Below are 22,921 nucleotides of genomic sequence, written 5' to 3' on the forward strand. Positions count from 1 at the left end.
CGTCTCCGGTTCGGTTCCGCGCGATTCGAGTTGGACCCGTCGGTGGTTTCGCGCCGGTCGGTCGAGATTTCGTCCTGCGGTTCCTGACAAGCGCTTGCCCTAGGATTTGGTCGCTCGGTTGGCCGCAGCGCGTGCGTTGTGCGGGTTCGATTCGGGGCCGATTCGTGCTCGCGGGGCGTCGGAATCGTTTCGCTCTGATCGGGTTTTTCGGGGGTGGATTTTGGTGCTGCTTGGCGGGATTTTCACCAATTTCGTGCGCGGGTTTGGGGCTTTGGGCGTGCGAGGGAGGTTAGCCATGGGGTTTTGTGGGGGTTTAATTTCTGCTCCAATGTTGCTGACGGGGCGGCGGCTGGAAGCGTCAGTAGACTCCGTATCGGCTATCGCTCAAATGGATTCTGTTCCTAGTTTCCTCCGCGAACTCTCGGGTGCGTTCGGTCTGCTCAAACGGGCCGTCTCGCTGTTACCCCACCGATTTGATGGGTTTTCCCTCATCCTACTTGCTTGCTCAGTTTCATTTGCGGATTTGAAGCGTGGAATCTGCTTTTCGGGAGGCTTGCCTCGTCGTTTTCCTCGATTTCGCGGGAGATTAGCGCGGGTTTGCGCTGCGATTCTGAACCAGCAGTGTTCTGAACATTTGGGGAAGCTGTTGAACTAATTTGGTTTGGTGTCTTTGGGTTTCCCCGTCTCGATTTGGTTTGGTCGTCGAAGCATGCTTGTGGTAATTTCGCTTGCGTATGTAGTTAGCATTAAATCCGCTGGAAATGTGGATTCACACGTTCGACGTCGATCATATTGGTTGGTTTACTAGTTTCCTCCACGATCCTAATTGTTTTCTCTGGCAATTTCCTAAGTACATCGATTCTGGTGCGTTCTGGTAGAAGCGTCTAGGGATTTTCAGTGATCGAACTCTTCCTGTACGTGTGGAATTAGTTTAGTCACGTTTCCTATTTAATTGCTGAAGTTGTGGTAGCAGCCTATGTTCAATTCGTAACTTCACGTCCCTATCAAAATGCTTTGTCTATGTAGAACAGTGGAAGGGGGAGCACAGAGATACATTGTTTACTGGCTTGCACATTTCCAAATTATCATGGAACAGCAGCACGAACTTCTGTCATCTTAGTTCGAATTGGGCTTTACTAGTCCCTGTTGTTCTAGGAGTAAGATTTTCTGCTGTTCAAATGTTTCCAGTGGAGTACTAAGCGTCTCTATGATTGGGGTTTTACTGTTTGATCCAAACGTGACATACTTTTGGCCAGTTTGAATCAGAAAATCTTCTCTGTAGTTTATAAGTATGTTTTTTCTTGTGCTATGCTGTGAGATTTTCAATGTATGTTCTGCATTTAGGAATTATCTGAGGTTAGTAAACTTCTCTTGCAATGTTTGTGAACTAACTCTCAAACTGTAGTCTCCTCATTTGATATTACTGCTTTTAGTAGTTGGGAGTGGTTGGCAAATACATTGCAGGATTATTGGTTGGTCATCAGGTTTTGGTAGCTTTCAGTTTGAAAAGCTGGGTCGTTCATTTCCTATATGACATGATATGTCTTGTTTACATTTCTCTTGTACATGTTTGCTCTGAATTGCAATGTTTTGATCTCTGTTCACTTAACAGATTTGATTATCAGTACCAATATATGTACCTGTATTTGCATAGGCTAACTGTTCTTGGTGTTTAATCAAAGAAATGTAATACACGATCATTATTGTATATGTATGTGTTTGAACAAAACATTATTGAAAATGTGTTTTCTCGTGAATTATGTGATTCACTCTGATCTTGTTTATCAGTAATCCAATTTGATATGATGTTGATAAGTTTTCCATTGCTGAAGCACTGGACTATTTCAATAAGTATCTATATGATCTGGTGAAAATCATAGCATAGTGCATAGTTTTAAGTTTTTCATACAGCTATTTGGATAACATTGGTGTTCTGTTGACCAAACAGACAAGGAATTTGCTCCGGATTGCTATATACAACATCAGCTACATCAGAGGCCTATTCCCTGAGAAGTACTTCAATGATAAGTCTGTTCCGGCACTAGGTCAGGATCGGTGCCCAGTATATATATGTAATATCTACATTCTGCTTGACATTTATTAGCCAAAGTCTCAAACAACCTTATATTTGTTGCAGAGATGAAGATTAAGAAGCTGATGCCCATGGATGCTGAATCCAGGAGGTTGATTGATTGGATGGAGAAAGGTAATATATGTCTTAGACAACTTGAGCTCATTCAATTAGTTTACTGTTTTATTATTATATGTTTTAGATGTGCTTTTAATATGCTTATCTGGTTAACTTTCCGATTCTAGGTGTCTATGATGCCTTACAAAAGAAATATCTCAAGACCCTTCTCTTCTGTATATGTGAGAAGGAGGAAGGCCCCATGATTGAAGAGTATGCCTGTGAGTATCACCGGATGGAGTTTGCTAACGTGTAGCGTATTAAGTTGGACTGACATCGATGATGGATCATATGCCCTACATTTGCTTATCATGTGTCATGATTATCATGCAGTCTCATTTAGCTACCCCAACACAAACGGGGAAGAAGTTGCAATGAACATGAGTCGCACAGGGAGCAAAAAGAATAGTGCCACATTCAAGTCAAATGCAGCAGAAGTCACTCCTGACCAGATGAGGTGCTATCTTGCATACCCCTTTTTGGATGCTAGGATTTGTTTTTCTTGTTAGTCTTTTGTGCTCCTAAGAGTTAATTTGTGAAGAGTGTTTTTATGTGTACTGTAGTCGTCATAGTAAAGTAATACTGCATGCAGACTGGTATAAGTTCAAAGATATGGCCTCATAAAGTGAAGGCATAGGAGTTCAGTGTTCTGTTTTTCTCTATTAGTGTGTGAAAACTTAAGTTATGGAGGAGCTGTTCACCTCTTGACAATTAGTACTAGTTGAATTGCTGTTAGTTTTCCTGCTTGACTTGCAAAATTCTAGTACTGAAGGTATGAGCTAGTTGAGGTTTCAGTGTGGTTTTGTCATATACATCCTGCAGATCAGTTTGTGAATTACTCCCTCCATCCCAAAATAAGTGACTCAACTTAGTAGTACAAAGTTGAGCCGCTTATTTTGGGACGGAGGGAGTACTATTCATTGGGTTCATATGTGCATGTCATTGTCAGCATAAACATTGTCAGCTGTAACCAGTGGTAAAATGGTAATATTCTGACGTGGCAACGGTTTCCTTTTAGGAGCTCTGCTTGTAAGATGATCAGAACGCTGGTTTCACTTATGAGGACCTTGGATCAAATGCCAGAGGAGGTAATTTTGGCATTCTGTATTTTGGTTACATTGGATTGTGCTGTTCTGATTCTGTTGCTTGTTTGTGTTCAGCGAACCATTCTGATGAAGCTGCTATACTATGATGATGCCACAGTGAGTGCCTTTGTTTCTAGTTATCGAAACCTTCAGCTGCCATCGTAGATAACCTGATTCTATTGTTCTGTAGAAATAAGGATTTAGCTTTTCTTTTTCTATATAATTTTGTTGGTGGAAGCTTACAGACTTTATTATGTTGCCAGCCTGAGGATTACGAGCCTCCCTTCTTTAAGGGTTGTGCTGAGAATGAAGCCGTAAATATATGGAACAAGAACCCCTTGAAGATGGAAGTGGGGAATGTCAATAGCAAGCATCTTGTGTTAGCTTTGAAGGTGTAGTGGAAATTACAGCATCTGTCCAGAATTCTGTTGGGGTCTTTTTGATCAATTTCTCATGTTTGCTTTGTTTATGCAGGTTAAGAGTGTCCTTGATCCATGTGATGCTAATGATGCTAACAGTGATGATGACAAGATGAGCTTGGGTCGTGAGTCAGACCAAGATAATGATTTATCGGACACCGAGGTAAAGGCCAAAGAAATCAGATAACTGATAGTTTCAGTAACATTATCTTTAGTTTGCTCTTTTTTTGGTTATGGACATGTTGTACCTCCTTTTTGCATGAAAATGTCTGTACCGTATTTTGTTTTCTTTTTGTAATCTAAAGTATTCCCTGACATTACATAATCCCTGATTCTATTAGGTTCGCCCATCTGAAGTGGATCGTTACGTCGTTGCTCCTAATGGTAACATTTATTCCATGATGCTCTCATTTATTTAATATTTTTGGTGCTAATATACTTGCTACAACAGATGGAAATTGCAAAGGTCAGAGTGGTACAAACTCAGAAGGTCAGTTATTGGTTCAAGAGAGCTTTATTTGCTCTCACATACAGTATATATGTAGTTTTTACATGCAGACGTGGTCTATGTCCGTTTGTTTGCTCTTCTCTAATTTCATATATTCACAGATGAAACTCAAGATGCTGCTCATGAGGAAGAGCTAACAGCTCAAGTAAGAGCATGGATATGCTCAAGAGACATGGGTACTGTTAATGCTTCAGATGTCCTTTCCAACTACCCTGACATATCATTGGTAATTCTTGCTGTCATCTTCCCTTTTATGACAAGTATTGATATTTTGGTTGATTATTTGTTCTACTTTAGTCACTAGACTTGTGAGCAAGTGACAGATTTCTTTATAGTGTTAGTCCACCAGTGTGTGTAAACAGACCATGCCTTGATACACTTTACAAGTTTTCTGGGCTGCTACTAACAAGTGCTTGTTGAATGTTTTGCAGGAAATGGTGGAAGGTAATGCAGAAACAGTTCTGTGTGCTCGTCAGATTAATCTTGTAAAACAGAGGCATTCTTTCTTCATTCTTATTCAAGTCGTGAATTACTAAACTAATGACTCATTTTTCAGATATTTTGGAGAGGCTACTTAAAGATGGTTTACTTTCCAGGGCAGGCAAGGATGGTTATGCTGTTAACAAGGTCAAGCTAAGTAACAGTATTGTGTACCACATGATATATTGTTCTTCACTAACATGATTATTCCCTGATTACAGGTTACTGATCCCAAAACACCCTACATAAAGAAAGAGAAAGAGGTTGCCATGCACAATGTTACACCTACTGAAGGAACCAAAAACAACGACGCAGATGTGATGTACATGAAGGTACCGTCCTTAAACCCTTGATGGTTATGCTGTTAACAAGGTCAATGCATGGGAATTTCTCCTAACATAATATTGTCGTTGCAGGCATTATACCATGCACTTCCAATGGATTATGTGACTGTAGCTAAGCTTCAGGGCAAGCTTGATGGCGAAGCCAACCAGACCACAGTCCGAAAGTTGATGGACAAAATGGTGCAAGATGGATACATTAAGAATTCAGGCAACAGAAGATTAGGTAACTACTTGAATTTATCTGTATGAAGTCAACCTTTTTGAAAATCTTCATGAAATCTAAGATGCCTTCTTCGACTGTAGCCTCTATTCTTCTGGATGGTTCACATGTTTTTTTTTGCGGGGGTTGTCCAGCAAGTGGTGAAGAATAAACCAGCCATTAATCCCATTTTCATTTCCTAGAAAGATTTGCTGCTGAGACTCAAATGATCAGTTTTTGCATGTTGATCAATTGCATTTCTGAAAAAAGTGTTGCATAGCACCCCTGAAGGAAGACCATTTTCTTCATGAAAAATGTTGTTTACCAGTAATACTTGCATGCTGATCTTTCTTGGATAAAATGCATCAGCTGGAAAGCTTCATAAGTTGTTATGTTCGCTGCAAACTAATCATTGTTAGGATAAACAATCCTGTCATTTTACTGTTCCATTATACTGTAATAAATATAATACAGACATGTATCTTCTGAATTCGATCAGTTGATCATGTCAGTACACATTATCTATGTTATGCAGTTTGCTACATTTGTTCTCTTCACAAAATACATGTCAACCTGTGTCTCACAGGAAAAGCTGTCATTCATTCTGAAGTCACCAACAGAAAGCTCCTTGAGATAAAAAAGATACTGGAAGTTGATATCACTGATGAAATGGTATGACCAGTCCAAGCTTCATGCACCACTTCTGTAGTAATTCTGCAACTCATTTGTGCATTCCCGATCCATCTCAATCTCTGTTATATCATGCAGGCAATTGACACCAACGCAAGGCCTGCTGAGTTTGACCGCAGAGATCATCAGATAACTGGTGAGTGGCAACAGTGATCTACATCCATGTTCAGGCTCTTACCTCTTTGTCACATTGGGTTTGGCAGCAGTTGCTAAACCGTAGCATTTACCTCTTGTTACAGACCAGGAAATGAAAGATGGCTCGACAAACGGCCGCTTCCAGTCAGTTGGATCTGATCTTACCCGCACACGGGAGCTACCGGAGCAGCAGCAGAATAACAAGGACCCAAGCAGGACTCCCACAAGCAATCGCGAGGTATGACCGAAGCCTGATTGGACTTCCCCAAGTAGTCAAGAATTTTGCAGTGTTGAGACTCTGAGTAAGAGCAACCACAACATATGTAGTATAGTTGAAACGTGATAAACTGTGATGCCTTCCTTGCAGTCGGCTACGTCCCTGGAGAGTGGGGTGCTCGGGCAGAGGATCAGGAAGTCTCTGGCTGGCGAAGAGTCGATGGGCACGCCGGACAAGCGGACCAGGAAGACCAGCATGGTAATGGAAAAGTTCCACCTTCCTTCACTTAACCAAAATATCAAATCCACAAATCTCACGCATGTGACATGCTCATCACCCTTTCAGTTGCATCAGTTTAACAGCAACCATAAGCTTGACCACCGGTGAATTTGTCGCAGGTGAAGGAGCCGATCCTCCAGCAGGTCAAGCGCCAGAAGTCCTAGTTCAGTTGAGGCGGCACGGAATCGCAAGGAGCCTCAGCGCAACTAACCTCGTAGGCCAGGTGAAGAAGCAGATACCCCCTAGTTCAGTACGTCAGTTCGTTCAGGTGCTTGAAACTTGTGAAGATAGCGACAGAGCACCCCCCAGGCAGATGTAGATCCTTGTCCCTAGCCGTATCCTTGGTAGCAAAACGTAAACGAGAGAGACTTGTCCCCCCTGAGACGTGTTGTTGTTCATGATGTTTGTTTCACTGGAGACTGTACTGTGAGGCCACTTTTGCCTGAATGATGAAACGTAGCAATGTTGTATACAATGATGATCATCGTTGGTTGCTTCACGCAATGACGGATCTATTTGAACTTTTGTACTGAGCAGCGACGGTCGGCGCAAGCTTTTTTCTTCTTGTTGTCTTGGGTGCTGTAGCTGTAGGTACTGTTCTGTGGTCAGTGTACGCCGGCGAGCAATTGCTTGGCGTATGACCAAAGCTTTTCCGGCGGGGACCGTGGGGCGGCGTTTTCTTCCCTCGCCTGGTGCTTGGGCAGCGCGGCATTGATGATGCCCGGCACACTGTCACCTGGATCGTGTTGGATTAGTGCGTACACCTGTGCTACTAAAAGCCTGGTAGTGGTAGGCTTGAGTGATGGCCGTGTTGGGTCACTGTAGCAGTTCATTCCTTGCCGGCGTTCCGAGTTATTGACGCGGTGGTGGTCACGTCTCCCGGAGGTCGATCGCTGTACAGGGCCTCCGGCCGATGAAATTTGATCCGGAGCACGTCCTGGATCAACTAATGGCTCTGCGTCTGTTGTCAGGCCTGTCGAGCCGCTCGGCGTGTTTGTGCGACACGACGGAGTTCTTCCAGCGAATCAATCATCGCTAGGCTTTGTCTGCATCGTTAGCTTGATAACGAAGAGATCCATAACGAAATCCAGTAGTACGCTAAAACGTTGAGCTGTCTAAATCTAAAAAGAACATTCTCTTCCAATGGACTCCACATGCCCACACTCGGTTCTGAGGTCTAGTCGAATATTCTTTCCAAATCTAAAACACAACTTCAATTCGTCCTTTTTTCTTTAAATTTTATCAAAACTAACACAAATTCGAAGCGCCGCTGGAGCACCAGCACCTCCCCCAAATCTGTTTTTTTTTAGGTTTCTCCCCCAAATCTGCTGAAGCCCAAACGCGCGCGCGCGAACGCCTGGGCCCCCGCGACAGGCCAGGAGCCCCGCCCCGCCCAGCGATGCCGCCGAAGCCGCACGCCGCCGGCGGCAGCTTCGAGTACTGCGAGCTGTGCCGCCGCAACCACGACCAGGGCCGGCGCCACCGCTACTTCCCCGCCCACCGCGCCGCCCTCGCCGCCGCGCTCTCCGGCTTCCGCGCCAAGCTCGCCGACCTCCGCCGCGCGCTCCTCCGCCCCTCCGCGCCTGCCCCCCGCTCCCGCCTCTGGTGTCCCTTCTGCTCCGCCGACCTCGTCGACCTCGACAGCCGCTTCGCCTGGTAGCCTCCGCCTACTTCTCCTAGGCGTCCCTGCACACCTAGGGTTTTGATTCAGATGTGCTGTTTCTAGTTACAGTAGGTTCCAACTTTGGATGGTCCAATAGAACATGAGATCGAGCACTGGTAGCACATCGGGATCAAGCAGGGGTTGTTGGAAGCACAGTAGAGTTTTTAGAGATACTGTAGACATCTGGACTTTGTGTGAATGATATAAGACCTGTTTTACTCTGTTTGCAGTAGCAATGCGATTTACCATCTCGCGAGCGAGGAGCACCTGAAGGGCGTCAAGGATTTCCTGCGGAAGCATGGGGGCGGGATGGATCAGGTCGATTCGTTTAGGATTTCAGAGGATGAGCTTGCCAAGGTGCAGTGCTATATGTTTTGTGCCTGTATTTCCTCCTGCTAGAATGGCATGATGTGCTTATTTTCACAGCTGCAGTTATATCAAATGGTCTGTTTGTTATTTAGATATGATATTGGCAGTGAAGCAGGTTAATATGTGCTCTGGAAATAAGATGATGCTGACATATTTCTGCACTGCTGATCTGTTATGTTTTTATAATTTCAGTGGGAGAAGGGCTGTGAGTCCTCCGGTACAGAAGCACAGGCATTGGCCAATGGCATGATTGGACCATCTTTGGGGCCGTTGAAAGATATCCAAAATGAATCTACCTCTAAAATTTCGGATAGTTTTGCTGAAACTGACATCCCATCTTTTCGTAATACTGCATCTTGTGTTGTTATGCCTTTACAAAGTCCTACCAATGGGGCCTATTACCCCACTAGTACAGCGTGTCATGGATCTTCCACCTCTGGAAGTGTTGCTTATTCTGCTCCATTTGGTACTTCCGGACTGCCTGTCAAACCCTGTGTCACAACACATGGACATCAGGGTATGCCAAGTACAAACGTGTTTCATAGTGCTGATGCACAAATGAAAGGTGAGCCCTAGTGTTGAAATTCTCACTGATCTTTCACTTCTTTTTTGCTCTGGACTTTGCTAATTGTACTATTCTACAGCTTGGTTGGTACGTTGCTGATTTTTCTCCCTTTACAGGTGCTCAATCTACTTCCCTCGGAAATGGACCAAATCCACCGTCTTCTTCTTTTGTATATGTAAGTATATAATATGTGCACACACCCATGTGCATGTGAAAAGTAGACATTTGTCCTTTTGAAAAGATCGCAAGCAGCCTTGTGTATTTTGTTCGTTATTTAGCAGTCCTTCTGTAAACAAGATCCACTAAGAAATTTGAAGTGCTGATGAGTTGCAACGACAAATGGGAGTGTATTCCATTTATGCAAAGAGAAGCTATGGTTAGTTAGTGTTGTTTGAGCCAGTATCACAATGTTTAGGCATCTTGAATCTGAATAGTAGAAAGCTAAACGAGAGGAAGTTGTCATACAGACTCAGGAAGTTAAACCATATGGCATATTGACATCTTTAGGAATGTGATTTTTTGGTTGCAGTCATGCTTGTAGATTTTAGTTTGCAGATATATTTCCTTGGACTAGTTTCTGATCTACATCTGGTTAATTATATAAATGTGTAATTTATCTTCTTACTATGGTATTGGAGTACACCAGACCAGACATGTCAGATGTGCTATTAAATTTATGTCCTCATCTGTCGCCAGCCTCTACTCATGCCTTCACTGTTCCCCGGTGTCTTAAAACATGTCTTTACCTCCCCCAGTAACATAATTGCAATTCTTTCTCATATGTTAGCAGAACCTGCACAGTATTAATTTCAAACAAATGTAGCAATTTCTCTTTTCTTGTAACAAAAGGGTTTTGTTCTAGTTTATGTTTCTTGTTTCCTAAAAGAAATAATTATGAACCAATTTTTTATTTACAAATGTTCATATGTAATGATTTGTTGTTTATATAATCACTTTTCTGTGGTGCATGTTGGCATCTCTTTTTTTACAATTTTGCCCTTGCAGGTCCAACAGGGCCACTCTGGAGGGAAATTCAATCAGGGTATTTGACACTGCACTTTCTGTAGTGTATATTTTCCTTGCACTAATCTGATTTGAAAAGGCTGCAGCTTGAGCAAAATTTGATATATCTACTTAATTCTTTCTCAGTCCATGCATGAAATTTTATGTGATATCATTGTGTTATGAAGGCCTGAAAGCAAATGTGCATACTGGTGCTCCTCCTCCATGGTTAGAAGCTAGTGAGCATGATCCAAAGAATGTGTCACTCGCCAGCTATGCTCTTCCATCTTCTCTGAAAGGAAAATCAAGAAAACTTAACCCAAAGCGTGTTGGAGCTGCATGGGCAGAGAGAAGAAGAGCTGAAATGGAGATGGAAAAGCGAGGTGAGGTCGTTGCAGAAACGCCTGATGCTAGTTGGCTCCCTAATTTTGGTGGTGTCTGGCAATCTGGTTCACGAAAGGAATCGAGGAAAGAGTTTGAGAAAAATCATAAGCTTAAAGAGGAGAACAATCCTGAGTTACTCCCTGAGATAAAACCATATATCAGCAAAAGGATGGTAAGTGTGTTCTCTCACTTTCTCCTCTGTCTTTTCTATATGTTTACTTTGGTATTCAGGATTTCCGTGTGCAAGTAAGCAACCTCTGACCTTTTTTCTATTCGTCAGTCCATGGTCTTCTTACATCAAATAAACTTAATTATCCTAACTGCTTTGTTACTCTTTTGATTTCTCTTGATTCCTGATATAAATTCATCCATGAGACCTGTATTGTTTATTGAGGCTTACGAATGCGATAAAAATTAAGATGAACTATTCCACCTTTGTGCAGTCGTAAAGCAGTTTAGAGTGAAGTTTCATTATGTGGTTGTATGCTAGAAGGAAGCATGGAGTGCATTGAGAGATTAATAGCAGTCCTAAGAAATCTGCTGTAGAGAGTTCTTGTGCTATTTGTATTTTGTACTATTATAGAATTTGTGCAAGGATGCCCTAGATGATATTTATGCATTTACTTCTCTTTATTCTTTGTATATCCGGGTTATGCTTTCGAACAGCTATCTCTTATGCTTGTCTGTTTACTATTGCAGTGTATAGGCTCTAATAAAGATGGACAACCGGACAGCACTGTAGAGTAGTGAGGAGATGTGCATTGTCCTGCCCGATGCTTTATGGTACGAATCTCACTAAACTTAGTAAATGGTAATTTGGAGCTTTTGACATGTATATCCAAGAACAAGAAATCATGCTTAATTACTGAACAACACTCCCCTTGTTTCGTTATCGTTCGATAGTGGGGATTCGATTAACCCTCCCGTTTTCACATAACACATTATGTACTCTCTAAATTTCTAATAAGAATGTGTTGTGTCAAAAAAAGAAAAGACAAAAATGAATAAATGCTGTAGTTGTTGCTTTCCAGGAACAGAGATCAGAGGCGCTACAAGAACGTCTGCACATGTGCAATTAAATGTGGCATTGGGTGCTCGTAGATGGTCCTGCTATCTCTTTTCCAAATGCAATAGACCCAACAACTGTTTCCTGCTTTCCGTCCATCGCTATGCGGTTTGGCGTCTGCAGATTGTGGTCACGTTAGGTTTCCTGTAGAAGTTCTGCAAAAACGGTCCAGCGGGCAGCTTTTGTTTCCGTCCAGGAACGCTCTGGATTGTGTCGCGGTTGAAGGAAAGGCAATCTCTTGGGCGCATGATTGAAGAGATTTTTTTTTAGTTTGACAGCGTGTGCAATGCCAATCAACCCAAGTGAACAAAAAGGTGGGACACTTTCCAAGAAGAGTTACCTGTCTTGTAAAAATCTTTTCAGAATGTTGGTTGGTGCCTTGGCCGCTGTGGGGGTGATTGATCGAGCTTGGATTTGCTCCTGATCATATGACATGGATAATTGATGGTCCTAGCTGATAATTAAGGTTGACTTATAGGTTACATATATGTCCTGTCAAATCTTGCTTGTCGATTTGGTAGCTTGGCATCACAGTTGGAGCAAAACCGAGAGCGTAGGCCCTGAGCTTGTTTGTCTGATGGCATGTAAAGAAACCACGGCATTTTTTACTAACGTTTTGAAAGGCTGCCGCTTGGCATCTATTTTCTGATGGAATGATTTTCGTTTTGAAGCTGTCCTCTCGTTGATGTTTTTTTTTAGGTCACCCGAACGTGGGAGAATCAATCAAGAGCAATTACAGCACCTGGTATGAAGCATTGTTTGTTACCGAGTGCATCAGTCAGGTCGCGTGAATTCGCCTTGAAGGCGCTGTGATATCGAGCAAGAGCAGGGGTGGTTGTGGGCACGGCACGGCAATTGTTTGTCTGATTGCATGTTCTGTTTTAGGCGCCAAGTTGCAATTCATTCCCTCCCACCTAGGACGCGCTACAGGAAACGCATTCAGTAGCAGCAGGCGAGGTAACCAGGAGATCTCCTCTTCTGAAGAAAGCAATTATTGTAGCGAAAACATCCATTACCACCATGTCCACCAGGATGCACATGCGCAGACCAGACGTGGCGAACTCCTGCATCATGCAAGCTTTGCTGAGAACCCGTCCGTACGAATCCACACTGGAAACGGCAAGTATTTGACAATGGTAAGTATATTTGACACCACCTGCATCGGCACAGTTGATGCATGTGCACCGGACATCTGCGTGGAGGCAGGTCGGCCAACGGCGAGGCCAAGACATATGTATGTGGATTGTGGAGCGAAGGGAGTCTCTGTCGGTCGATGTGAGCGCCGTCGCCGGCTCGCCCGCCACCACCACCGCCCCTTGCGTCCGAATATCGGCAAGATCCATCCAAGTGCGAGCGTGCGGGTCAGGAGCCGCCCAACCTCGCTATCGCTACAGCGAACGCATTACACTCTCCCCCGCTCTTTTCCTTCCTATACTACAAGGCACTGTAGAAGAAGGAAAAATTAAGCCATCGGGGCCGGCCAGATTTCAGTACTCCAGTCCTCTCCTCCCCGGCATGGCAGCATCGATCCATCCCTCTCTACCGCTAGGTTAGGGCTTGTAGCCCTAGTCAGGGCTAGTCTTGTGATCCGTCTCCCTCTCCGTCTCAGCATCAGCACCCCCCTCCTGACCATCAGTGTCCAATAACCCGACGAGGCACAATACATTAACGTGTCTCCTGCGCGATGCCGCCGTCCAAAGCCCCACCGCGAATTCAAGTGTTTCGATCGATCTGGGTCCGCCGTCTCACTCTCACGTCACGTGCTAGCTCCCCGTGTTATTGGAGGCACGATCGACGTGGGCTCCGTTCCACGTTTAGACACTACTTGTACTCTTAGTTAGAGCATCCTGATCCTAGGTGGATGGATGAATGGATCTAGCTATAGACTGCTTAACTTGACGACATCCTACCAAGCAAGAAAGAAAGGGCCAAGTAACTATTGTTGGTTCGGCGATCGAGCACACGCGTAGTCCTTTGTAAGGACTTGTACTGTTGGACAGTACATACATACTGTACATGGCGCAGCAAAGGCATGCATGACGCCCACGGCTTATACACACCAGCCCTGAGACGGCACATATGTGGAATTGTAGATTTCCATTTCTTGCTAGTTTTTGCTGCTGCTGATGATTGGGCCGTCACTTCCCCCGTGTCATGTCAGATTTGATGCGCCGCCGATTAGTAGTTAGCACATTCCTTGCCGGATCCGTAGGTAACAGCCCCAACAACACCCATGGAAATGGAAATCTTCAAGACTTGACGGTGTCGTTAGCTGATAACAAAGGACGCAATTGGAGCAAACCGAGAGCGTACGTAGTCCCTGAGCTTGCTTTGTCCGACGACATGTTACATGCATGTAGAGAAACCACGCCATATTTACAAATGCTGCTAGCTGTTCAAAGGCCGCGCCTGCGCTGCTGCTGTAAAGTTGGCCTCCAGTTGATGTTATTTCATGGAGGTAACCCAAACGTGAGTGAATCAGGAGCATTTAGAGCACCTGATAGATGCTTATGGACCATTGTCAGGTTGCGTAAATTTTGCTTTCAAGGCACCGCGATCTCATGGAAGAGTACTGGTGGCCGTGGGCACGGCGGCAGTTGTTTTGTCTGGGTCTGGGTCTGGGTCTGATGCCTAACCTAGGACGTGCTACAGGAAACGCATTTAGTTGCAGGAAATACGCATCTCCTGAGAGAAAGCAGTTATTGCAAGCGACGTGAGAAAACATCCATTACCACCGTGTCCACGATGCAGAGGCGCAGCTAGCAGGCCAGACGGCTGCGACGATTCCTGCGCCTACTTGGAACGACACGAGTTTTGCTGGAACCCGTCGGTGCAATTGAATGTGACATTAGGGCACCCATGCCAGAAGCATGGATGGTCCTGCTGTGTTTTCCAAATGCAACAGAACCAGCAACGGTCTCTGGCTTTCCATCCGTGGCTATGCTGTCTGGCGTCTGCGGATTGTGGTCACGGTTTCCCGTACAAGTTCCGTCGTGTCCAGATCTCTTGGGCGCATGATTGAAGAGATCATGCGCAATGCCAATCAACCCCAGTGAACAAAAGGCGGGACACTTTTCAAGAAGAGGTACTCCCTCCGTTCGAAATTACTTGTCACCAAAATGAATGTATCTAGAATTAAAATACATCTAGATACGTCCATTTTAATGACAAGTATTTCCGAACGGAGGGAGTAGTTGTCTACTTGTGGTAAAAATCTTTTCAGAGTGTTGGTTGGTGCCTTGTTGGTCGTGGGATTTGCTCCTGATGAGAGGACATAGAGGGCCTAGGACATGGATAATTGATGGTCCTAGCTGATAATTAAGGCTGACTTATACTAGGTTATATTCCCCGTCTAATTTATCTCTTTGATCTGCTAGCTAGGCGGGGCAATTGAAGCAAACCTAGAACGTCGTAGTCCCTGGGCCTGTTTCTCCGATGACAGGTAAAGACACACCAATTTTTACTAGGACCAATCTAGCTGGCGGCCGGGCGCTAGGTACCGCTCGCGAGCGGCCGGCCCCTGTTCGAGACGTCTAGTCACTGCCGCATATTAAAAACGCCAGATAGAGTTTGGGAGCGGTCGATGGAAAAGGTAAGTACGTGTTCCGGTGTACACTAAAGGGAGTTGACCATCTAGTTTGCTTTTTAATTTTTGTTTCTTAAAAAAGCCATAACTTTTGAACCAAATATCGAAATTAAGATCCGCTTTCACCACTGAAATCCTCGCGATGTGCTCTTCGAAACTAGATCTCGCATGGATATGTTTTGACAAACTTTTTTTTGTGCAATTTTGTCCCCGTTTTGTGTAACTGACTAGCCGTCGATGTGCAACTACCTGACAGGGATGTGCAACTTTTCTTGTACACCGTAGACATGCAGTTTTTCTCTATGGTACCTCCATCCCCAAATTGCCTCCTTCCAGTGAGATGTGCAACTTCGTTTGTTGCCCAGGCCATGCAATTTTCACTAGTGGCACCACCCCATACTACTCTCTAAAATTGAAATGTGCAATTTCATCTGCTGCCCCGGTGCCCTGGCCAACTGCCTGGTAGTCATCGCGCATGTGAGCCTCTACAACCGCGTTTGAGGGACTATCCTGTAAGAATGTCCCAACTCCACGGCCACGCATGTGCGACTATGAACACAAGAGTGTGCAACTCCATGGTCGGACGTGGGCACCTCCCATAGCAATTCATGTGCGACTATGCAGACGATATTGTGCAACTGTGTGGCCATGCATATGTGACTATGCCGACGAGAGTGTGCAACTCCGTGGCCGGGCATGAGCACCTCCCATAAAAACTCATGTGTGACTATGTGGACGAGGTTGTGCAACTCCATGGCCATGTATGTGCGACTGTGCCGACGAGAGTGTGCAACTCCGCAGCCATGCGTGAGCACCTCTCACGACAATTTATGTGTGACTATGCGAACGAGATTGTGCAACTCTGTGGCCATGCATGTGTGACTATACCGACGAGAGTGCGCAACTCCGCGGCCGGGCGTGAGCACCTCCCCCGGCAATTCATGTGCGACTATCCGGACGATATTGTGCAACTCTATGGTCATGCATGTGCGACTATGCCGATAAGATTGTGCAACTCTGTGGCCATGCATGTGTGACTATACCGACGAGAGTGTGCAACTCCATGTAGACAACTTTTCTGCACCCTCATGGTCTATGGATGCGCATTTTTTCACCATTCAACAAAACCATGTCAGTGAGATGTGCAACTTTATCTGTTGCCCTGGCCAACTGCCTAGCAGATTTTGTGCAACTACTTCTATTGCCCCTGCCAACTACTTCCAATGACCGTGTCCAACTGAAAACAACTATGTGTGCAACTAGAACTACTATAGATGCCAACAAAAAATGATCGCCGTGTGTGCAACTTTCCAATGACCATGTCCAACTGAAAAAACTATGTGTGCAACTAGAACTACTATAGATGCCAACCAAAAATGAATTCCGTGTGTGCAACTTTCCAATGACCGTGTCCAACTGAAAACAACTATTTGTGCAACTAGAACTACTATAGATGCCAATCAAAAATGAACCCCGTGTGTGCAACTTTTCAATGATCGTGTCCAACTGAAAACAACTATGTGTGCGACTAGAACTACTATAGATGCCAATAAAAAATGATCACCATGTGTGTAACTTCCGAACATCAATGTGTGTATAACTAGACTATATTACAAGCCAATTGAGCATATGTGTATGCAACTAGTCTTTCTACCAATTAAATATCAATGTGTATGCAACTAGACTATATTATAAACCAACTAAATATTAATGTATGTGCAGCTAAACTACTATCCTTGACGAACGGGGTCGTTCCAGCATCAGCTCCGAGAAAAGGAGGGAGGAGGCGGCGGCGGCGCTGCTCCTCTGGTTCCACGGCCAGCATCAGCTCCGAGATTTGCTCATCATGCGCACACTAAGCAATCAGATCAAAAAAGGCTAGCACGTATCTCAGATCCATTAATTGGCTATACACATGAATCCGAAATTGTTCAACTAGCAAAATTAGAATCTCGCGCTGCCCCGCGGGAAATTTTTTCTAGCACATACAGAGAACAGTTGAGGAATTAGACTTTTCCCTAGGGTGATACATGGACGCATTGGGGAACGGCTTGACCGGCGCCGGTGCTGCCGCTGCGGACTCGTTGCCGTTGACGCCATGCTAGATCTCCAACGTCCCGAGGCTCAACCCCTGCGGCGCTGCACGGGAGATTCCTTAATCGGCTTCAGGATCTGGTGATGTACCTGGTGAGGGGAAGACGACAGCACCGCTGCCCAGGGTCCCAGTCGGCCTGCTCACATGGCTCCTCTGGTCCGCTGTCTCCCCTGGACCTCTCTAGATTAGATGCGGGCAGAGGAATGGCGGCGGCTCAATGCGGAGGAGAAACCGACATGGGAAGGAAGGAAAGGCGAGGGGCGGCAGCGAAGAAGCAGGGCAGCGCCGCGGTGGAGAGCCGGTCCAAAGGACGGAGTCACGGAGAGGACAAGCGCGTGTCGTGCAGTAGTCTGGCCCCGACACAGGACGACACAGGATCGAGATCGATCGTGCGGTCACGAGCTGGCCGCTCGTTCTCTCGAAAAGGTGCGCGTGCACTTTTTAGATTTTAGGATATATCTATATGTGAACGCCGTTCGCTGTGTCGCGCGAATATCTGCACGATCCGAGTGTGTGCGGGTCAGGAGCCGCTAGGCCTCGCTGTCACGGGCGAGCCGCGCCTCGGTCGCTACAGTGAATGCATTACTCTCGCTCCCTCGCTCTCCGTTACTTTAAACAAATTTTATATGCGGGGTAAAAAGAAGAAGAAGAGAGGAAACCATAGGAGGCGGCCAGATTGCAGATGCAGTCGTCGATCTATCCCTCTCGAGGAACATACGCTAGGGTTTGTAGCACCACCAGTGTCCAATGTCTCATCGAGCACATTCATACACGGGAAGCCGTCAGCCGTCCAAAGCCCCACCGCAGATTCAGGAGTTTCGATCTGGCGGCCTCCGTCGTCTCACTCTCACGTCACATGCTAGCTAGCTCCCCGTGTTACTGCAGCCACGTGGGCTCCGTTTCAGTTTAGTCGCGATCCTGTTGCGCAATGCAGCAGGTACGTCTTTCATATTACTAACATGTACTCTTGGTCTTGGAGCCTCCTGATCTAGGTGGATGGATCTTGCTCGTAAGTACTCCCTCTGTCCGATAATATAAGAACGTTTTGACATTACACTAGTATTAAAAATAATCTTATATTATAGGACGGAAGGAGTACGTACTAGCTGCTAACTTGACGGCCGACCAAGCAAGCAAGAGACTCCATGCTTTTATTTTGCTCACTTCAAGTAGAAAGGGTAAAGTAACTTTTTAGTGTCACTTTGACGTACTCTCTCCTTCATCCAAAATGAGTATCGTGGTTTTAGTTGCAACGACTTCTAGTGTTCGACGGTTAGTACATACTCTCTCCGTCCGAAAATACTTGTTATTAAAATGGATAAAAAAATGTATCTAGAACTAAAATACATCTAGATACATTCACTTTTATCCATTTTGATGACAAATATTTCCGGACGAAGGGAGTAGTACTTACATATATGGGGCAGCAAAGGCATAACGCCGACGGCTTATATACCAACCCTCTCACAGTACATGTAGTTTTCCATTTCTTGCAACTTTTAGCTGATCACTGTGTCCTCACTTCCCCCATGTCATGTCTGATTGATGCGCCGTCGATTAGTTAGCATCCTCTCTTGCCCGATCCATAGGCAACAGCACCATAAACACCTACTAATAGACTTGGAAATAATTCAGAGCTGTCTAATCTTCAAGACTTGAACCGTGTCGACACTTCAGAGTTAACTGAACTGGATCCCGTTGGATCGTCCTAGAGCTCTATGCTATAAGACGTACCCTTCTTGACAACTGTCATCAGTCTCGCTCGATCGAACGGCTTGGCTTTCTTCTCTTCTGAAGACGCGCTCGTGGACATGATTTGTTGCCAAATCATCGGGCCCATCGATCAGGCCAACACTTGTATGTGGAATTCTGAAATGATGGAGTGTAACTATCTGTGGTCTCTCACCATGCAAGTCCATTAAAACACAAGGAGAAAAGTGTGTTTTTGGTCCCTCAAGTTCCCAGAAAGTCTAGACTTGGTCCCTCAACATTTTTTGGTCTACTTTTGGTCCCTCAAGTTTCAAAACATGATAAGTTTGGTCCTAAACCAGATTTTGAGGGCGTTGACCGGGTCAAAACCGAGGAGCTCGTGGCAAAAAAAATAAAATTGGCTTTTCTTGTGAGCGAAAATTTGTTTTTTTTGCCACGAGCTCCTCGAGTGTCAAAAGACTACAAAATTTTGATCGCGCCTTCCGCATGTAAGCATATTGGACCCTAAAAAATTTCAGAATTTTTTATCTTGTTTTGATTTTTTTTAATTTACTATTCATCAGGCAAATATTTTTGTTTTTTTTTTGCCACAAGCTCCTCGAGTGTCGAAAGAGCACGAAAATTTGGGCGCACCTTGCGCATGTAAGCATATTGAACCCCAAAAATTTCAGATTTTTTTGAAAACAAATCGCATTTACTGTTCATCGGGCGGTTTTGACCCGGTCAACGCCCTAAAATCTGGTTTAGGACTAAACTTATCCGATTTTGAAACTTGAGGGACTAAAAGTAGACCAAAAAATATTGAGGGACCAAGTCTAGACTTTCTGGGAACTTGAGGGACCAAAAACACACTTTTCTCTAAAACAAGTGTGTGGAAATAGGAAACTGGATTTGAAAGCAGGGGGCTATCATTTCTAAGTGACGTCTGTCGATTGCTGAAAATACTTCCGTAAACAAGACGTCGTCTTCAGATTTTTTGAAACATACAATTCACACGATGAATTGGGTTCTACAAACAACTTCACCCAAAAAAACAAAAAAAATGGTTTACGAAAGCAACTTCTAATGCCCAGCATTTCGGCCCGTAGCCTCAAGAACTAGGAGAAATCCCTAGCTCTGGGCTGCCGAAGCGGGTGACAGTGGCGACTACATTGCTTCCTCCTTTTAGTCGTCGCCTTGGAGTCAACGTGTTAATTTTAGCATGATTGCCTCTTGTCGTCAAGGCGGTGAATGTCGGGGTGGCAGCCTGGGTCCAGGGACGGACCCAAAAAATGACGACGTGTGTGTGTGTGGGTGGTGGGTGGGGGTGGGTGGGGGGTGGGCTTGAACCAGAAGCTTCGTGCGAAACCATAGTAAATAACATAGTAAATTCCGACGGTCTAAACAGTCAAATTATGAACACTGCTCTGCAACATGAATAAAAAATATCTATTAATTTTAATTTGGCACAATGACTATCGTGTTTAATGGTCTAAACAATCTTAACAGATAAACTTTGTTCAATTGATTTGAAAAAAGGTTCTTAATTAATCTCTTCCTCTTCTACGTAAATATAATTGGACAATCCATTATTTGTCAATCAATTTCTTATTGATGTAGCTCTTAGTTAAATTTTTTAATTAGTTCCACAATTTTAGGGCACACAATTAAACAAACTAAAGATTAAGAGAAGAATTTAGGAATCAAGACTAACCGTGTTTATGCCTCTTGAGACTTAATGCTTGATGAAATCATCTTCCCTTATTCTAATAAGGCTGGCCGGCGGCGGCTAGGTGTATACGTTGCAATTCAGCATCCGCAAGCGCCGAGTGGACGAACCCAAGGCGAGAGGGGGGAGAGACAAGAGATGAATTGACGCGACCTTTTTTCTATTAGCTATTGCCCGTGCGTTGCAACAGGGCCATACATATTTTAGTAGTTCAACATCAATCTTGTCTGACATATACCTTACACCAAGTATATTCTGAATATTGGTTAGATTCAATTTGATTTGAGTAAGAGTAGGGGGAGACAAAGAAGGTTTTGATTTAGTTGAAGCTTTGGTAAGGTTTGATTTTATCTGGGTATGGGTAGGGGAAGGCAAGGAAATTTTGATTTAGTTGAGACGTATTGCATCCCAAGCATTTCTTCATCAACCTTTCAGTTGGCTTTGTAGACAGGACGATATGTTTTTTTCATTGGTTCTTCTGTCAATCATGGTGTGTCTGATTTGCTGTTGATAACTTCAGCATACTGTACTACTGGTCTATGACTTAAGTCATTCTTCAGGTCATGACCATGGGCCGTATGGATCCAGCGAACACTGCAATTGAAGTAAACATAGATGTAACTACTTTTGATGATTGCTTGATAATTACTCCCCCCCAATCTTTTTATAAGACATTTTGGACAGCTGACATTGAACTGTTTTATGCTTTGTCTAAATTATTTAAATGTCTTATAAAAGGGAACAGAGGGAGTTCAAAAGACTACTGATCATATTTTAGATCAATTACGTTGCTTTCTGAAAGAACCTAACACTAGCTAGCCATGTATGGAAAGATGCTAAAAGTAGCATATTACATCTTTGTGAAAGTTTTGCTATGACGTAAGATGCCACATATTTGCACATTTTTGTTAATGCCTGAATTGGCATATTGATCTCTTGCATATTAATCTTGTTGTTCTACATAGTGAACATTGCTATATTTGTGAACATGCTGACAGAAGCCACTATGAATTAATGAACTATTAGTATATGTAGTTATTTATAATTTGTAAGCACACCTTCAATTTTCCTTTTATATTTTCACAGTTCATTTAGTGCTTTGCAAGAAAACCAGACCTGAAAAGCTAGCCGTTTTTCCATTTCAAAAGACCACTGCTAAGCCGGAGCTTAAAATGAAACATGGCGTTCTTTTACATTGACCTCTCGTAAACTATAAACTTGGACCAACTTGAAGATAATTTGTCAAAATATACAAATTGAAAGTTGGTATGAAGTTGTACTTTGATATTAGCACATATGGTCCTCAAATCAAAGTGGATTTGACCGATGTTCCAATCGTGCATCCTTATAAGTGTTCTTAAACATACACACCTTACTTATGTAGACTTGCATTTACTTATTGTCTTAAAATAATCTTGCATATGAATATATGCACATGTTATGAATCTTGTTTATGTATATCTTCCCAGCTTACTGTGCTTTGTCCGAAGAAACACAAGATATATTATACAACATGAAACTTACTGCTGTAGCCACATGTACGTCGAAAGAGACGTGGTTTTATCATCAGTTTTGCTAACTATATGAACTTGCTTGTGGCAAATAAGCACGTACACCAAGTTCTGCATTGTACAAACTATTGATGCACACTCCGGCCAAGACCAACATTAATAAAACAATCTTGATAATATTTTTATTTGTTTCATCGTTCATAGTACAGTCTTTGTTATTTAAAATAGGCCATAATACTATGTCACAATTGTGTTATTGCAACAAAGACTCCTCAGCCGTGTTCTGCCTGATCAGATGGATCGATACGGTAAGATGAGAATTATTCGTATCCTAATACCGACTTATGGTCTATATATACTTGACGCGAGAAAAAGATGGACGTCTCATCGTGGATGGTTGGAAGGATTTACTTTGCGGGTACAAAATGGCAGTTGGAGACATGATGATCTTTGTGATCCAGCATGGAGGTGATGACACTAGTAGAAAACAGGGCTACCGTTCGGGCCTGGCCAGCCCATTAGTCCCGGTTCTTCAAGAACCGGGACCCATGGGGGATATTAGACTTGGTTCATGAGCCCAGGGGGCCGGCCGGGGCCTCGTGGGCATTGGTCCCGGTTCATGTGGAACCATTTGTCCCGGTTCAAGCCACGAACCAGGACCAATGGTCCTCGCTCCTGGCCCATAACCATTGGTCCCGGTTCGTGGCTTGAACCGGGA

At 44.2% G+C, this 22,921-nt stretch overlaps 1 protein-coding gene across 1 annotated transcript in view; it reads left to right on the forward strand.

Moving 5' to 3' along the window:
- LOC119309819 (meiosis-specific protein PAIR2-like) overlaps positions 1-12,201 on the forward strand; it is a 20,005-nt gene extending 7,804 nt beyond the window's left edge. Inside the window, exons 2-31 of the mRNA XM_037585732.1 lie at positions 1,345-1,356; positions 1,465-1,484; positions 1,912-2,045; positions 2,138-2,206; positions 2,317-2,409; positions 2,522-2,645; positions 3,207-3,276; positions 3,349-3,390; positions 3,537-3,665; positions 3,748-3,855; positions 4,034-4,076; positions 4,144-4,182; positions 4,302-4,426; positions 4,632-4,644; positions 4,757-4,827; positions 4,902-5,012; positions 5,097-5,247; positions 5,810-5,895; positions 5,992-6,049; positions 6,153-6,286; positions 6,416-6,523; positions 6,664-6,687; positions 8,016-8,200; positions 8,438-8,564; positions 8,769-9,141; positions 9,258-9,316; positions 10,147-10,183; positions 10,332-10,699; positions 11,227-11,310; positions 11,559-12,201. Of these exons, the coding sequence (XP_037441629.1) occupies positions 1,345-1,356; positions 1,465-1,484; positions 1,912-2,045; positions 2,138-2,206; positions 2,317-2,409; positions 2,522-2,645; positions 3,207-3,276; positions 3,349-3,390; positions 3,537-3,665; positions 3,748-3,855; positions 4,034-4,076; positions 4,144-4,182; positions 4,302-4,426; positions 4,632-4,644; positions 4,757-4,827; positions 4,902-5,012; positions 5,097-5,247; positions 5,810-5,895; positions 5,992-6,049; positions 6,153-6,286; positions 6,416-6,523; positions 6,664-6,687; positions 8,016-8,200; positions 8,438-8,564; positions 8,769-9,141; positions 9,258-9,316; positions 10,147-10,183; positions 10,332-10,699; positions 11,227-11,274 (2,961 nt within the window). The 3' untranslated portion in view covers positions 11,275-11,310; positions 11,559-12,201. The remainder of the gene's footprint in view (positions 1-1,344; positions 1,357-1,464; positions 1,485-1,911; positions 2,046-2,137; positions 2,207-2,316; positions 2,410-2,521; positions 2,646-3,206; positions 3,277-3,348; positions 3,391-3,536; positions 3,666-3,747; positions 3,856-4,033; positions 4,077-4,143; positions 4,183-4,301; positions 4,427-4,631; positions 4,645-4,756; positions 4,828-4,901; positions 5,013-5,096; positions 5,248-5,809; positions 5,896-5,991; positions 6,050-6,152; positions 6,287-6,415; positions 6,524-6,663; positions 6,688-8,015; positions 8,201-8,437; positions 8,565-8,768; positions 9,142-9,257; positions 9,317-10,146; positions 10,184-10,331; positions 10,700-11,226; positions 11,311-11,558) is intronic.
- The last annotated feature ends 10,720 nt before the right edge of the window (positions 12,202-22,921 follow it).

The sequence above is a fragment of the Triticum dicoccoides genome, chromosome 5B, assembly GCF_002162155.2.
Source record: "Triticum dicoccoides isolate Atlit2015 ecotype Zavitan chromosome 5B, WEW_v2.0, whole genome shotgun sequence".
Classification (NCBI taxonomy): Eukaryota; Viridiplantae; Streptophyta; class Magnoliopsida; order Poales; family Poaceae; genus Triticum; species Triticum dicoccoides.